The sequence below is a fragment of the Cucurbita pepo genome, chromosome LG09 (genome assembly GCF_002806865.2).
Source record: "Cucurbita pepo subsp. pepo cultivar mu-cu-16 chromosome LG09, ASM280686v2, whole genome shotgun sequence".
NCBI classification, from domain to species: domain Eukaryota; kingdom Viridiplantae; phylum Streptophyta; class Magnoliopsida; order Cucurbitales; family Cucurbitaceae; genus Cucurbita; species Cucurbita pepo.
This window is the reverse complement of record NC_036646.1, coordinates 2023776-2039901: the sequence shown is the minus strand read 5'-3', so window position 1 is coordinate 2039901 and position 16126 is coordinate 2023776. Positions and strand designations below refer to the sequence as shown.

The 16126-nt window shown below is 37.5% G+C and overlaps 4 protein-coding genes across 11 annotated transcripts; 2 read left to right on the top strand and 2 right to left on the bottom strand.

Annotated features, from left to right (window-relative positions):
* Window positions 1-590: 590 nt before the first annotated feature.
* LOC111801363 (putative fasciclin-like arabinogalactan protein 20) lies at window positions 591-1801 on the bottom strand. Its single transcript, XM_023685338.1, has one exon. It carries the CDS (start codon window positions 1438-1440, stop codon window positions 850-852), a length of 591 nt encoding a protein of 196 aa, XP_023541106.1. The 5' UTR covers window positions 1441-1801; the 3' UTR covers window positions 591-849.
* A 368-nt stretch (window positions 1802-2169) lies between these two features.
* Window positions 2170-8173, bottom strand: LOC111801361 (sulfhydryl oxidase 2-like). Of its 5 annotated transcripts, none has more exons than XR_002816126.1 (13): window positions 7653-8173; window positions 7110-7134; window positions 6924-7016; window positions 5557-5738; window positions 5400-5469; window positions 5227-5295; window positions 5051-5124; window positions 4827-4968; window positions 4228-4268; window positions 3669-3815; window positions 3117-3594; window positions 2870-2975; window positions 2170-2319 (listed from the first exon to the last, which is right to left on the bottom strand). XR_002816126.1 is itself a non-coding variant. In XM_023685336.1 (13 exons), the coding sequence occupies exons 1-12, from the start codon at window positions 7856-7858 to the stop codon at window positions 2915-2917; spliced, it is 1539 nt and encodes a 512-aa protein (XP_023541104.1). In that variant the 5' UTR covers window positions 7859-8173; the 3' UTR covers window positions 2170-2319; window positions 2870-2914. The 5 variants fall into 5 exon arrangements, 3 of the variants coding, with proteins under 3 accessions (XP_023541104.1, XP_023541105.1, XP_023541103.1); XM_023685336.1 differs by having other exon boundaries at window positions 3166-3594; XR_002816127.1 differs by lacking the exon at window positions 2170-2319 and having other exon boundaries at window positions 2457-2975; window positions 3052-3594.
* A 642-nt stretch (window positions 8174-8815) lies between these two features.
* LOC111801360 (repressor of RNA polymerase III transcription MAF1 homolog) lies at window positions 8816-12739 on the top strand. Of its 3 annotated transcripts, none has more exons than XM_023685332.1 (11): window positions 8816-8961; window positions 9933-10035; window positions 10157-10227; window positions 10336-10385; window positions 10670-10743; window positions 10825-10887; window positions 11255-11342; window positions 11852-11914; window positions 11987-12066; window positions 12167-12238; window positions 12323-12739. In XM_023685332.1, the coding sequence occupies exons 2-11, from the start codon at window positions 10004-10006 to the stop codon at window positions 12402-12404; spliced, it is 675 nt and encodes a 224-aa protein (XP_023541100.1). In that variant the 5' UTR covers window positions 8816-8961; window positions 9933-10003; the 3' UTR covers window positions 12405-12739. The 3 variants fall into 3 exon arrangements, with proteins under 3 accessions (XP_023541100.1, XP_023541102.1, XP_023541101.1); XM_023685334.1 differs by having other exon boundaries at window positions 12309-12739; XM_023685333.1 differs by having other exon boundaries at window positions 8817-8961; window positions 9938-10035.
* A 787-nt stretch (window positions 12740-13526) lies between these two features.
* On the top strand, window positions 13527-16080 carry LOC111801359 (uncharacterized zinc finger CCHC domain-containing protein At4g19190-like). 2 transcript variants are annotated; one of them, XM_023685331.1, is made up of 2 exons: window positions 13527-13733; window positions 15041-16080. In XM_023685331.1, the coding sequence occupies exon 2, from the start codon at window positions 15066-15068 to the stop codon at window positions 15873-15875; it is 810 nt and encodes a 269-aa protein (XP_023541099.1). In that variant the 5' UTR covers window positions 13527-13733; window positions 15041-15065; the 3' UTR covers window positions 15876-16080. The 2 variants fall into 2 exon arrangements, with proteins under 2 accessions (XP_023541099.1, XP_023541098.1); XM_023685330.1 differs by having other exon boundaries at window positions 13528-13733; window positions 15007-16080.
* The last annotated feature ends 46 nt before the right edge of the window (window positions 16081-16126 follow it).

The following is a 16126-nucleotide window of genomic DNA, read 5'->3' as shown; positions in this document are numbered from 1 at the left end:
GTATATCTCGATATGTCCTACTGGTAGGCTCTGTTATTGGCCCGTTGCATTAACCAACGCGTAACCTTTTTTCCCTTACCCCTCTTTTGGTTATGTCATTACCAACTCAAAGCCGTTACCTTAACCATAAGGAGGGGATGTTGAAAACAAGGCTAGTGAAGTCGTAACTAGGTAGCCATACTAGAAGGTGCTAGCTAGTGACTGGACTGAAGTCGTAACTAGGTAGCCGCACTGGAAGATGCGGCTGGATCACCTCTACACACGCGCTCGGACCTCCTTGTGATAGAGTAGACCAATGATAATCTTGTAGTTATTTGGCTGTTGACTTTCCTATGCATCCCGATTAAAGTCTCGCAAAAGAAATCCGTCTAACCATATTTGATCATTCCCTGCCTCTCTCTCAATTTCATTCGTGGGTATCCGTCTCAAGATTCTTTAGACTATGGTTCTCATCAAATATACCGGAACTCCTTATTTTAATAGATGACTTTGGTTCATGCCTACGTTGAGTTGACTACATAAAATTAAAATTTAATACCCTAAAAACACATCATTCACAAGGCAATAAACCTATAATTTCACATACAAAAGCTCTTTCTTTAACTCATCATCATACATCCCAATGATTGTTTCATTGGCACACTCGAAATTACAGTGATGCCAATCCTTGAAACAACTACAGAAACGAGCTGAAACTCGTAGGAAAATTGACAACTTCTATATTACAGCTTTCTGGTAAAGATTTCTTCATCACAGATGCATAAGAAGGCAGGAAAAGCTCTAGAAATTTACAAATGGTGAATGTATATGTTGTGAAATGGGAGCAAAAGATTTTCATGGCTTCAGAACTTACCAATGATCCAGTGCCTTACCATGAGTGATGTTTCTCATTTCTGAGCCTGATTCCTTTGCTGAGAGTCTCTCTGCCACAGAAGTAACATCGAGGAGGTCATGAGCAACCAGCCAATCGTTCACATACATGTTGGGATAGATGACTGCAACTCCATTGATCATCAATATGCCGTTTGATTTCGCAACGGAAATTGCAGATCCCTTTGAATATGTAGATAACTTCGTGCCTTTCTCAAGATCCACAAGATCATTCCATAAGATTCTACAATACAGAGAAGGATAATCGGTAAAGTCATCAATGCGAGCGGCCAATGTATCATCTGAAGGAGCAAAGACTGTCATCATGGACTGACCATTACTAAACCTTAAAATCTGAGATTCAAGAAACAACGCCATTGAAGAATATCCATTAGATCTTAGGGTTTCTATTGCTTCACCGAATGAATTCTTCTCCGTCATTGGACCACACCGGAATCCCGCACTCAGATTCCGAATAACCGGAAACACTTGGAATTTCAGGTCAAAAAACTTCTCGGTGCCAAAAACAACGAGCGAACCGTCATCGTAAATCGGCGAGCTACTGATCATGACTCGATTCAAAGAAATTTCATGAAATTATCGGGAAGAGGTTACCGTGAGCGATCAATCGGCCAACATCGTGGGAATCTTGGTGCTTAACGCGAGCGATTTGAGGCATTCGGGAGATAAGTAGAGAGGCAAGAAATGGAATCGAAGAAGAGAGAGAGAGAAGGCTGACCGGATTGGGCGAAAGCAGTATCTGAAGGTGAGAAGATTGTGATTGAATTGGATTGAGAGAGCAAGGATTTGGCTATGAGCTGGAGCATCACGGCCATGGAGACGAAGCTATTGTCGGACAAGATAGAGAGGAGTGAGAGAGATGAAGAGTGTGGAAGCCATTGAAGAGGCTGTGTTTAAGCTTCGGAATTTGTTTGCAGAGACGAAGGGGAGAATTTTGCGGCTTTGGACAGTCTTATTTTGGCGCGAAAAGTTTGACACGTGGCGAGTATGGATTCGCTGAAATTAGTAGTTAGAAAATTGTTCGAAAATGCCCTTCTTTGTGTGACTCAAAAATTATAATTTTTAAACACAATTATAATTTTTAAACACACACATATATATATATATATATATATATATTTATTTATTTATTTATTTATTACACCACCAAAGTAGAATAGGACGTGGGGCCATAACCCTAAGGTCATAGGATCAAAACGTCTTTAATTTAATAGTTACATTAAAGTCAAGAAATGTCATTGCTTTGCCATTCTCTACGAGACGTCGACTCAACATATATTTAATAACAAAACACGTATATTTATTATATCAACAATTAGAATGGTAAAGCGAAAACGTGGTGAGCCCATAACCTAATAATAATAAAACACATGTATTTATTGTATCAACCATTGAGTGGTGCAACGAAGACGTGGTAAGCCCATAACCCTATAACAACAAAACAAGTATTATTTATTGTATCAACAAATTAGAGTGGCACAAAAGAAACGTGGCAAGCCCATAACCCACAAAACCCACAAATTAGAGTGGTACACAAGAAACGTGGCAAGCCCATAACCCACATAGAATCGAACTACGTTTTCATTTCATGTTTCATTTGATCGGGAGATCAAGGTACATAAGCTACGGATTTTGACTATGATTTCAAAAAGGTTTAAACAAACTTAATTATCAAAGGCTACAATGAATCTAAATACCATATTGAAGAAGCTGTGTGTCCAAAAGCCAAAAGCCAATCAAACAAATTATTTAAAGCCTCAGATATGCTAAGTTACATATGCTTCTCTATATTTCTCCTATCTCTTTGGAGCAACCAAGTTTAAGCTATATGTCACTGTGAAGGCAAGAAAAAGGAACAAAAAAGGCAAATTTCGAATGATTTGAACTCGAAAATTAGTTCATGATACGTATTTGTATGGTCACTGTGTGATGCACGGAATTGAATCGAATTGAATCGAATTGAATACACCCAACAAACCTCATCTTAGACGGTTGAATGCTCCAAATCTCCAGAGCTTCTTCATTATTTTACTTCTGTTGAGTCATATCCTTCACAAAACTTCAGCTCCGAGCTTCTCCTTGGCCTGAAAATGTCACAAATGGAAGATAAATTATAGGATGACAAGAACATTGTTGGAGGCTCTTTCTCTCTTTTGATACCTTTCATTTTTTGGTTTCTTTCCCTTATTATATGCTTTTTAAGTCTTTTTGAAAGAGCCAATTACCCTCTCCTAATAATCATATTTCTTTAAAGAATGTCGTTGGTGGTAATACTTCCGACTCTTCTGCTGCGAACGCCAGTAACACGCAAGTACTCCGAAGGCACAGCTTGCAAGAGCGATTGCCAAAGCAGCCCCCACCGGGACTGCAACTGCGTTTGTTGATGTCGCTAACTCGTCGAGTGCCCCATCGACACCAACATTCCCAAGAGAACTGTTGCTTTTGTATAGAGATACAAGCATTTTACCATAGTAGTTGGTCAAGAATTTATGTACTACATTCTCGTCCCATTTTATCTGCTTGCTGCTGTGAGAGAGATAGCAAGATGAGCAAAGTTGCGGCGGAGGCCAGATCATCTTGGGAAATTTCGGGTCTGCGGTTCCCATGGATTCTTCTTCTTTTAATAATCTTTCATTGACTTTGTTGTGTGCCCTCCACAACCAGAGGGCAAAGTCACGAGCTTTGTTGAAAGGACTAGACACACTGAAGATAGTACCTTGAGTTAGATGGTAAGGATATATTAAGAAAATTATACCAAATATTTACTCCAATCTTACCTCGAACACATTTCGTGAAAGTGCTGACGACATTCCTCGCAAACGAAGAAGTTACGGATGAAATCGCATATAGCTGTGAACGCAAACTGGCTTTCTCCGTCCTCAATTCTCACAGAAAGAGAATGCAGTAGAACCCATAATCCACAACTGCAGAAAGAGGTAATAAATCACAGGATTGTAGAAAGACAACCAACCATCTAAACGTTAACTACAACATCAATAGGTTTAGCAACTATACTCTGATTTGGATCATTAATTTGTTTTTCCTTTTATTTTTCCATTTTTCTTTTCTTTTCAGGAAGCACAATGGAGCGAATAAGAACAATCATATGAAACTCCGCACGAAATTCCAACTGCATTCTCCTTAATGGAATGTAAATGGCTAGGAATTCGAAGGCATTGTCACTTTTGTATAGAGAATGTTGCTAATTTTCTCCAGATTTAGATAAAGGAACCGAGTGTAAATTAATTTCTAGAGATAGCTAAGCTTTTCCACACATTTGGGAAGAACAATTGGGTACTATCTGGCACATCAAATAAAAGTACGAGAAAAAGTTACCTAAATCCCCTCGTATCGTTCTTGCTACCGCGGCAGAAAATCTGCAAACATGACATTCAAAGATAATGAGAATTATAGGACTCTTTGTGTGTGTGTGTATAATACAAGGGAAGGAGAGAGAAAATGATCAGGTAGTCAGTAGAAAGAGAAGTATTATGTATAGTGAGAGTTTCAAGCGTCTCAAACAAATGGAGGTTTTGAAACACAAACAATTCGTTGATATGAAAGAAACAATCTTAAAATTGGAGGTTTCTCTTCAAACTGTTCTGTAGGTCGTGCCTACCTTGATCATACGAAATAAAGTATCTTAATCATGCCACAAAGATTTCACGGTGGATGACGAAATCCATGTATCTTAATCATGCTCAACATATATCTTAGGAGGTCATCTAACCCTCTGCCAAGGTAAAGATTCTAAGACTTCACTACCATCAAACAAAAAAGATAGTTGACCATGTTTCTTGTATTCGATAGAAAATGAAAATACAGTTCATATCAATACCCAGGGAATACCAGATAGTGGTCGACAAGATACATCAAAGAATGCAACTCATAATTCCAAAAATAGTCTGGTTAAATTTTATGGTTTGTGTACCCACCCAATATCCACGAGGAACATCTTTTCCACATATTTGAAAGTTTTTAACTGCACCTTTTTCACTAGCAACCTCTTCTTGTTTCATATCTGCAAGGCTCAACTCGTCGAAGTTTACAAGTATCTCAGCGCTACCTCTTCGACACCTAAGAGAAAGAGAAGAAACATCCCGATAATGAAACAGGAAAATATCACTTAGGTGAAGACAAGGATGAGACAAATATGCACCTCACAGAAGGATGATGAACCACCAGAAGTTGAAGAAATTTTATAAAGGGTGCTCGAGTTTCAGAGTTGATCATCTGAAAGCATGCATGTGTAAGTTATCGGTCTATAATTGCTGGAAATAACACATACACGTTTATATACGTATATGTAAGCATGTGGTACAAAAAACTAATTACCTTGTGTTCCAAGATAATATCAAAGGCAGTGGATGTTGCCTCCTCAACATCATAGACTGCTCGAGCAATCTATCATCATCAAATCATTTCAATTGTCAACATCAGGAGTGAAGAAAAATTGTTTCATTTGTCATATAAGCAAATCAAAGTTCTATCATGATGGCTGAACCAACCTGTCCTGGATCTGAGATATTGGATGACAGATGCTCATTTTCAAATGTTTGGTCATCCAAGCCATATGAGCTGGAAGTCAGTTAACTGCTTATTGCTCGCTTCAACTATGCAAAACTTGATCGAGCAAATTAAGAAATGATTGAAAGTACCTCCTACCTGCCCATTTGCTTGTTCATCCAATTTAGTAACTTCTCAGCAGTCCGTCCATCATCGATGTTACGAATTTCACTTTTCTCTTCCTTAGGATTCCAACTACCAGACACAAAGTTGGAAGGAGGACCCCAAAAGAGCATAGGAAAGTGACCCACCGAAAATTTATCACAGAGATTGGTATTCATCTGTGCTGGCAGACAAGTAAACGACAAGGACTAATCACCAAGATGATATTTGTAAAATTCAAATTACGAACAAGGAGACTCAACAAATGTTGTATACTAAAGCCAGAACTATCTTTTTTCTTGGACCTCATTTAGCAATGGGTAAAAGTTGCGCAGACTGCTAAAATTTTCAAAACAATCACACATGAGAAAATTAGCCAAAATAGTGAAAACTATAAACAAGATTTAAAAAAAAAAGTGAAGTCAACAACAAAGGATAAGCTGATACCATCCTTCTAGATCTCAAATTCATGCATGGTAAAGAATTAGTAATATTGGCCATTCACTATGAGGACCCCAAAACGGATACGGTACACCGACTCAAATCATTATTGGTTAACGCACAATATAAGGTTGCAATTTGCATATCACCCGATATGAAACATGTTTTTAAAAGTTGGAGAAATTTATAAGATAAGACTAGACTATAAATTTAACAAGTTTTTGTAATGTACATCCTCATTATAAAAGCTATAAAAAATTAAAGCAAATGTCAATAGCATGATATGATTAAATTTATGAACCAGATGTGTGATGATGACCCCAATTATGAACCAGATGTGTGATGATGACCCCCTCGCAGCTTCAAGTGTACATGCATGCTATGCCAATCGACAGAAAGTTGCGACTTGCAACAAATTATCTTTGTATACTAATCAAAATTCAATCAACAAGTTAATTATGTGAATCATTCAGTTCTATGATTGTTCTATGATTATCCCCACAAACCAATACGAGTCCTTTCAACATGCTTTATCCTCACTCACATACATCATAGGAAAATTCTCAAGAGATCACCTAACATAAATTGCTCCAAACAAAATACGCTTTCACTATAGAGTTCCTATGATTGACCTACTGAAAAGGAAGGTACACCTCGTTGGTATAGGTAATACTTTTCAATTTTTTTTCAAGTCTTTCTTAGCCATCCTATACTCAAGATCGCTTTCATTTGAATTTGACCTAGATTCATTCATGTACCTCTCTTTACTCGGGTGTCACAATGCAAACTCATTATACCTCATAGCAAAAATGAACCAGCGCAAGCTAGTAAAAAAATGATACTTCATAAAATCAAAAGGGCAAGTAGAAAGTACTACAAAGATCCCTAAGAGTGATGGAATCAATAGTGCAGAATCACTATACCTTCAATGCGCAGTCAACTCTTGTCATTAATACTTTCCCTGGGTGCACAGCATTAGGTCCATTGAAAAGCCTAGCAACTCTTTCATAATGGGGCTACAGGTTGATGTTCAACCAAAAAGCAAGATTAGATAACTTGTAGCTATAGCTCTTGAACATAAATTTGAGCATATGAATATGATGTCTAACCTTATAGTTTCTGCAAGCAGGGCACCTACAAGAGTAACAATTAGAACATATCACAAGTGTACTTGAACAGAAGCATTGAGATTACTTTAAATAACAAATCACATGTGTATTTGATTTCAACATTCTACCGTTTGAGTTCTCTGAAGGTAAAAGAAAAGGCATCACGAGTCATATGACATGGGCAAAATAGTTCATTGGATTACTCTTCTTTAAGAAGCTACGGGCTTTCCCCATAATCCACAATTCCGTTGCTTGGCAACAGATTTCACTGAACACTAACTAAAAAATCAGCCACGAAGCACCACCCATTGTTATTCTATCATTCTAGCTTTGCACCGGTAAATGATCATACGTAGACCAAGAACTGAATGAGGTGCCAAGGTTTCTCAAAATGACAAATAAATTCACATACTAGGCAACACTCAAATTTCCGTAGCTCCCAACCCAAGCAGCAAAACATGCAACAAGTACAACAACTAGAAAGAAAATCGCCGAACAATTTCAAATCAACAAACATGTGGGAGAAGGAAAAGAACTCCTAACCAGTGAGCAAAGAATTCAACGACCGCAAAGGAGGCTGGAGCATCCCTAAAAACCGCATCGAAATTGGTGGCGTTCAAATCAATGGCGTAGTCTTCAGAATCCCCGTTCTTATCAGCAACCGTTCTAAGGATCGAACGCGATCCCAACGAAGTTCCAAACCTCAACGCACTCAGACACACAATCAAAACCAAAAGTGTCCGAGACATTGAAATGAACCACCGGCTGCAATAAATGATTCAAACAAGGGGGGAAGAATCCGCAGAGGATCTAACAAAATTTCAAAAAGGAAGTATGATACTAAGAGAAATTAATGGATTCAACAGATAAATGATGGAGACCGGTGGATAAATTTAAGAGAGAGAGAGAGAGATCTGAGAGAAAAAGGAAGAATATGCCGTTGCCGGAGATGTAGGGATGTGAAAAGGACCTCCGACAGTCGGAAATGGTAGGGAGACGAGTATAATACACGCGCGGGAAAAAGAGTGGGCTTTACGTCTGAGCGCGGGGTCATGTCATCCGCGCCTTTTCGCTCATCTTTGGACAAACGGCACCAGCCGGTTAAATAAATGAAAATAGAAATTAAACAAAATATAATTATATTATTATTATTATTATTATTATTATCATTATTATTATTTAAGTTTGAATTTTTTTAAATTACTTTAACATTATATTACTTTTTGTGAAATATTTATCGATCTATTATGATTTTTTTTTTAATAGAAATTATATTATAAAATAGGAATTACTAAAAAATTTTATTTTATTTTTTTAAAAAAATATAAAAATGGAGGAAATTTTGAATGTTCCGATTCCTATAAAAATAAATTAAAAATTTTGTAAAAATAAAAAATAAAATAGTCGATAAATAAAAATGAATTTTTATTTAAAAAAATTAAAATGTTTTAATTACACGTGTCCCATATTCGTGAGGTTTATTATTATAACAAAATTCATTAATTATTTTTATAATTGTTTTGATTATTATTATTTTTTTAATTACACAATTTTCACGACCCGCCTTAAAAATTGGGCCAAGCATGCGTTTTAATTGGGCTGGGCTTTTATAATTCGGCCCATAGTTCTTAAAAGGCTGAAAACGACGTCGTTCGGTAATCACGACCCAACAACCACCGGTCACCGATACATACCCGAAATTTTTCGGTAGAATATTCGAATATAGGGCTCATAGAACCCATTTTCGAGATTTCTGTAACCTGTTCAATTCCATCGCAATAATCAGATTTTGGATGTAAACCAGTCGTTTACTCGTCAAATACATCTTCGTTCGAGCGCTTTTGATTGCAAGGTGTGCTCTCATTTCATGTTTGTTTTGTTTACATTTCGTTCGATTGCTCGTTTGGGGATCTTTTTTGTTTGTTTGGTGGTGATTTGTTTTTGTTGAAAAATCACTGTATGTTCTCCTTGTTATTGATATTTTTGGGGAATTTTTTAATTCAATCAAGGTGTGTAGGGATGAATATTAGGTTGTTTTGCTCATTCGGAGCTAAAAAATGTTGCACGGGGATTGAAATGTTAGTTCTAGGGCGAGCTTGATTTAAGAATCTAATTCATTAGTTTTGAAGGACATTGCGTGATGCGAGGGTGAATTACTGGCTTGAGAAGAAGTGGATTATTAGATGAATATTAGGTTGCTTTGCTCATTCGGAGCTAAAAAATGTCGCACGGGGATTGAAATGTTAGTTCTAGGGCGACCTTGATTTAAGAATCTAATTCATTAGTTTTGAAGCACATTGCGTGATGCGAGGGTGAATTACTGGCTTGAGAAGAAATGGGTTATTAGATGAAAGTGGCAGCCTTCGTTCTCGTGCAGCATTCTAATTTCATGTTTTTTTAATAAATTTTAATTTTGTTTTAGAAAAATACTTGGCGTTACTTTGATAATTTGGTCCATTATGAAGATTTGTTCTAATTTCGTGTTCACTCCTTGTGATCGGCTTCGATTGTTGCTGCCTTTTGCTTTTATTAATTTTACGTGCTGGTGATTTTTGCGTACCATTAGTAGCATGGGTTCTATAGCTGTGTAATTTGATGCGTGATTCAATATGAATTAGTATGCTACTGGGTCATTACTTTATTTCTCGGTTAAGATGATTGTTAATTTATTAGAAGTGTATTCAATATTATCAGTTTTCGCAATGGTTGGTGACTTTTATAATAGGTTCGTGATCATCTCGTATTGTTCTTAGCAGACCCAAAGTTTTATACATTATATTTTTTCTATTTACATATAATGCTCTGTTATATGCAATCACAAAGATCAGGCGAATTTGCACCAAACTACTCAGGAGTAAGCACGGAAGTTTCTGTATCTGCCCGCAAGTTAGCCAATGAAGTTCCTAGAATACACCCCGTTTGATAGGTTTGTCTAGTGAAATCAAATCATGGTCTATTTCAATGATTATCCCTTCTCATATTTTCTTCAGGCACTTTTTTTTTTTCTCTCTTACTCAAATTTTTATTTTGTATGACTGTTGTTATAGGTTGAATGATTTCTTGAGCCATTTGAATCTTGGAGAACGTACTATCAAGGGATGCCTAGAAGCTTATTCTTGTAAGAATATGTGTGCTTGGGTGCATAACTGAAAATTTATGCTCATCTGGTCTATATATTTAAGATTTCTTGAAATGTAAACCCCCACTATTTTTTATGTTTCTTAAGGTAAACATACAGGAATAGACAAGAAACTATCTTTAAGCTTGGAGAATGAGGTAAACATGTTGCAATATATTTATGACATGGTTGTTTATTTCTCACTTCTTGTCGTATGTTGTTAAAAAGCTTTTAAAACATTTATTGGAAGTTTTTCCCCTGTAGTATCTATCATTAGACTCATGGTAATAACGGGCAACTTTGCGTTCAAACTGCCCGACTTTCAATTTCATATGTATGCTGTTGCATATTATATGCATACATATGTGAATGTGCTGCCATATGTTTGAGGTAGAAAAATATTCTCAGCTGGTTTCTTATTGTTTGTCTTCGACTTCTTCAGATTCTTGACTATCTTGGGAAATCATCCGATGCAGACTCTTCTTCACCAGATGAATTTTTATTGAGCAGATCAAGGTATTGAATGCCAACCTGGATATGATGTCCTTGGTGGTTATTGTATTATATGGTTCCTTGACAAGTTTAACTTCATGGCAGCCGAAAAACTCTGATATACTTGGTTCTCACCCTCAATCATGTGTACCCGGATTATGACTTCAGGTATCTCATATCTGCCAAAATGATCGTGCACCACTTCATGCGTGGCATCATTAGTTTTTATAAAGAACTATGACGGAGGATTATGGGTAATGCTACTGTCAGCTTATTGGGCGACATGGCAACCCACTTTATATTCCTCCCTTTTATAAAAATTGTATTGGGAGTGTTGTCAAAAGGAATGACAGACAGTTTCAATGAACTGTTGCTCTAGGAGCTGAGAGTTCAAGTCTCTCCATTTCCAAGTCTAATACTCTCCAGTTAGTCCGTTGGTGCTGAACTTTTGCTTTATCTGAATTATACTGAAGTTTCTATAGTTTCATTGTGCTTCCTTACTATGATATTTGCCTACATCTCTGTTGTTTACTAGTGCAATGCAAGCACACCAGTTCTTTACAGAGGAAAGCTGGGACAGTTTCAAACAGATCTTTGATGCGTACATGTTAGAAGCATCTAAGGTACTATTTCTCTGGGCACACTTGTTTGTGCTAATTGATGTCGTGAGATGTCTGTGTGAATACATAATAACCTAGCTGCTCAAGTATTAATTCTCTAGCATGGTTTGGGTATTATTCAAGATTATTTTTGCTTAATTAGCTTCTGTTAAATTCTCCCTTTCCTCGAATGTAGAGTAGGCTGCAATTTTACTTTTCTTTTTTCCTGTTAGTTTGGGCAGCCATGAATATCTGCACGAAAAATCGCCATCTTATTTCTTATACACTCGATTGGTTTTGGATCAAAATATGTCTACCTACTTTTGGATCTTTTGTTGATTTGAATGTTTATGGAGATGTGGCTATTATTATGGTTGATTTTTCATTGTAAGAACTGGAGTGGAGAGGTTTGGGCCCCTAATGTGGCGGCAGATTTCTATATCATAGTATTTAGCAATAATGCCTTGATGAAGAACTCACTTGCCAACAACTTCTTATCAATACGTTTGTAAATCCTCGAATACCGATTGCAGGAATGGGTTGAGAATAATGAGGGTGGTTCCTTACTCGATATGACATATAAGGCTCTTGATGAGGTATGTGTGGTTTAAATGGATTGTAGATGGCGATATTAGGCATATTAATAACCCCTTGCCTTGCACATGCAGGTTGTAAAACTAGCAGAATGTGAAATTTACAGTTACAACCCGAATTCTGATGCGGATCCGTCCATAGAGAGAGGGGCAACGTATGTGTATTTCGATTTATATTGTGGCCTAAAATGTTAGTTCAACATCTAGGAATGTATATATTTATGTAACCTTTGGTATACTTGTGTGCTTCATCAGATGGTCCTTCAATTTCTTCTTTTATAATCGAAAGTTAAAGCGTGTCGTTAGCTTCCGCTTCTGGTGTTTAAGGTATGCCACGCTAAGTTTCTTGCTCCAAAACTTTCAACTAATTTATAACGACCCTTATATTTATCATCAGCTTTGGTGTGGCAGTAATTTGATGGCCGAGGGATTCCATTTGGACGGGAGAGCCTACGAGGAAGATGAAGATATCTTCGATAACATGGATATCTGAGACATACTCCTGTAAGCAATCTGTGCATAAATGAAGACTTGTGTGCATGCATGCATCGCTAATTCTCGAGACCTTACTACTGAATCCATATGGTTTCGGTGTTGGGTCAACCCTTTCGCTTGATCTGTGTTCGTATGGTGGGATGACGTTTATTCTCGTATATAGGAATAAATTGTACAATCCGTCCCCGTCCCCGTCCCCGTCCCCTAGATGTAACGTAACGATAGAGAAACCTGTAGACGAGGATTATGAGCTGTTGTGATATATTATATTTGCAAATATATTGAAGAGACTTATCTCTGAGGTAATGTGATGCAGAATGTTCTGGTTTTTGCACCTAAAAAATGACTACTAGATAGTAGATATTACCTTAATGAACGTGCACGACATGAACGTTCAATTATTCATCACTAGTTTGTAGAGGTGGTAACTTTAGATCTCTCTTCGTAGTGTTTGCATTCTAAAATTGCATATCCACCTCCACTCATTTTTTTTTTTTTTAAGATTAAATTTTCGAACCTTATAGATTAAACATATATTTAGTCTATTTTTCCGTCAATAAAGTTTAATAAATTATAAATTTGTTTTCATGTAGTCTTGTAACAGTAAGAATTTGATTTTGTTTTGATTTATTGACTATTTTAACGAGTCTCATATAATGAATTAATATTTTAGTGATAACACAGGTTTGTTTAACCTACACAATATCAAAGCCTCCGTCTATGTATCGACAGCCCCATAACAACACTAAAATTCAAAAAAGAGCCTGTAGTGGAAAAACATAAGTTGTCCGTCTCGACGTGATACGTGAATTGCTCAGTAGTGCTTCGCCCCAGCGGGAGGCCCGCACGACGGGCTATTAGCTCAGTGGCTCTCCTTGATTTATATATTATCAAGTCTGCACGTTACCTTCGCAGTTTGTCGTTAAATAAAATTTTAAGGGTCTTTAGCCTAAAAATATTTTTGTAATATAATATATTGAGTAAAATTTAACAATTTAAAAAGGTTGAAATAATTAATTATCAGTTATTAGAATGAAATTTGATTAACATTTAATTTAGGGAGGCGGAGGAAAGGAAAAGGAAAGAGAAGAGCACGTGGTGAACGGTGGCGGTAGAGAACGCGTAGAGCATGAACGTCTTTTCTGTCTATAAAAAGGGCCCTTTGCTCCCCAATTCGGTCATCCACCGGGCGTCTCTGGAAAGCTGAACTTGAGTCGACGCGAAGTCAAACAAAACCCTAATCATCATCTCCTTCTTCTCCTTCTTCTTCTTTCTTCGATCTTCCGATTTCTCTTGCAATCTTGTTTCCCCTCTCCTTCAGGATCAGGTACGGTTCCAATTCCTAATTATGTCCCTTGCTCATCATGTCTAGCGATGGTTTTCTGTTCTTCGTCTTTTTCCGTTTTGGATAGATCTGAGTTTTATGGATGGTTGATTTCTGCTGCTTGATGCGTTTATATACTTGCGAGTAATCTTGTGGTATGGATCGCGTGTTGATGTTTTTCTTTTTCTAGTTTAGAGTTCTTCTGAACAAAACCTCTTTTGCCAAGGGTTTTGGGTTCTTTGTTTTTGGGGTTTTACGCGAATTGTGCTGCTTATGTTCTTAATGTATGTGTTTGGCGCTAATACGTTTGTGGCTGACAAGTTGAAGTTGATCAAAACCAAGGTCGGAAACATTATAGAACAGTTCTCTTAGTTTTGTAATTATCGCCACGGAACTTACCTTTTTCTGATGAATGTATGTTGGTAAATTCTTGTTAGAACAATGAGATTAAATTATATGATGTTTTGGGTATCAACTGGGTCTTGTTTCAACTTAGCTAGGTATATGAATGATCATAGTGGTTGGTGTCTTATGTCAAATTGGCTAGCTGAATGGTTGGTCTCTATGTCAAGTTGCATTGATTATTATGTGCTTCAACTACTTGAATCATTTTCTGGTCTGCTGTGTATTTTTGTAACGGCCCAAGTTCACCATTAGAAGATATTGTCCTCTTTGGGCTTTCCTTTTGAGCTCCCCTCAAGGTTTCTAAAACGTGTCTGCTAGGGAAGGTTTCTAAAACGTGTCTGCTAGGGAAGGTTTCTAAAACGTGTCTGCTAGGGAAGGTTTCTAAAACGTGTCTGCTAGGGAAGGTTTCTAAAACGTGTCTGCTAGGGAAGGTTTCTAAAACGTGTCTGCTAGGGAAGGTTTCTAAAACGTGTCTGCTAGGGAAGGTTTCTAAAACGTGTCTGCTAGGGAAGGTTTCTAAAACGTGTCTGCTAGGGAAGGTTTCTAAAACGTGTCTGCTAGGGAAGGTTTCTAAAACGTGTCTGCTAGGGAAGGTTTCTAAAACGTGTCTGCTAGGGAAGGTTTCTAAAACGTGTCTGCTAGGGAAGGTTTCTAAAACGTGTCTGCTAGGGAGAGGTTTCTACACCTTTTCGTTTTCGTTCTCGTTCCCAACTACTGATGTGGGGTCTCATAATTTTTTAGTACGAGAAAGTAGCATCCTACGTTATCTTTTGTGTTTGTTGAAATTGGATATAATTGCAATATAGCAGAGATGTTATTGAAGTGCATATTTTGATGGGAAGAACTAACATTGTTTTTTCTCTTCTGTGAGATGCACTTCCGGCCATTGTCATACCAAAATGCAGGTATTGAGCTGGTTTTTGTATCTGAATGGACACCAAGAAATTCTTCCAATTGGTTGAGGAGAAGAAGAAGAGAGCTTTGGAGAAGAAGGAAGCTCCATTGAAATGGGAACAAAAACTTGAAGCTGCTGCCAAGGCAAAGGCTGATCATGAGGGAGGCCGGAGAGCAGGTAAGAGAATTCATAAGAAGCACAGGAAACATAGCCACTCTGATTCAGGTGACTATGAGAAGATGAAGGATAGAAAATCCAAGAGAAAACCGAAACGTCGTCGCTCGTCTAATGATGTCAGCAGTGATGAATTTGGTGGCCACTCTGAAGAAGATAGGAGGAAGAAGAGAAACCATAGAAGACATATTCATGATGATTCAAGTTCCGATGAAAGTTACTCCGGTTCTTCTAACAATGATATTGAGACAACTAAAAGAAGTCACTCCCGGCGTCACAAACATCATAGGCGACCTAACTATTCATCATCTGACGATTCTAGCAGTGAGGATGATACTAGTTTGCGAAGGAAAAGGCATGTAAGGCACCACAGGCCCCACCATCGACACGGGCAATCCCATCGATCGTGTAGTATCGATTCTTTAGATTGTAATTATGGCAGGCATGAGGCTAGAAGCCAGTCTTCAGGGAAGTCATCTGATGATAATCATGAAGAAGAATCAGCACTACAATCTCGGCACAAGAGAGAAAATCACCATCACAAACATCGGCACCACCATCATTCAAGTGAGAACAAGCATTCATTCAATGGGTCGACCGAGATCGATGAAAAATATAACGACGATGACCCTGATGGGAATAACCACGATCGATCCAAGAATTCTCATTAAACTCGTAATGATATTCTGATATTGGGTTGATCATTCCAGGATTCCGGCTGCATATGTTTGTTTTATGTGGATTGCTTCTGAATGGCTTGTTGCTTGTAATTTAGGCATTACAATTATATATCACATTATATAGGCCGCACGACTCTTGGCTGCTAATTCTACAGCTACTCCATTCTTATAGTTATAACCTAAATCTTTTGATCAATCTTTTGCTCCTCTGATACACTTGCACTGTGTGAATATTTGAAGAC

Bases quoted from the DNA above. Each gene is read 5' to 3' on its own strand.
- LOC111801363 (XM_023685338.1), bottom strand. From the start codon at position 1,440: ATGATCAGTAGCTCGCCGATTTACGATGACGGTTCGCTCGTTGTTTTT.
- LOC111801361 (XM_023685336.1), bottom strand. From the start codon at position 7,858: ATGTCTCGGACACTTTTGGTTTTGATTGTGTGTCTGAGTGCGTTGAGG. The intron at 5,470-5,556 runs GTAGGAGGTACT...ACTGACTTCCAG, and splicing joins ATGAACAAGCAAATGGGCAG to CTCATATGGCTTGGATGACC. The intron at 4,969-5,050 runs GTGCATATTTGT...TCTTTCTCTTAG, and splicing joins GTTCATCATCCTTCTGTGAG to GTGTCGAAGAGGTAGCGCTG.
- LOC111801360 (XM_023685332.1), top strand. From the start codon at position 10,004: ATGAAGTTCCTAGAATACACCCCGTTTGATAG. The intron at 10,036-10,156 runs GTTTGTCTAGTG...CTGTTGTTATAG, and splicing joins GAATACACCCCGTTTGATAG to GTTGAATGATTTCTTGAGCC. The intron at 10,228-10,335 runs GTAAGAATATGT...ATGTTTCTTAAG, and splicing joins ATGCCTAGAAGCTTATTCTT to GTAAACATACAGGAATAGAC.
- LOC111801359 (XM_023685331.1), top strand. From the start codon at position 15,066: ATGGACACCAAGAAATTCTTCCAATTGGTTGAGGAGAAGAAGAAGAGA.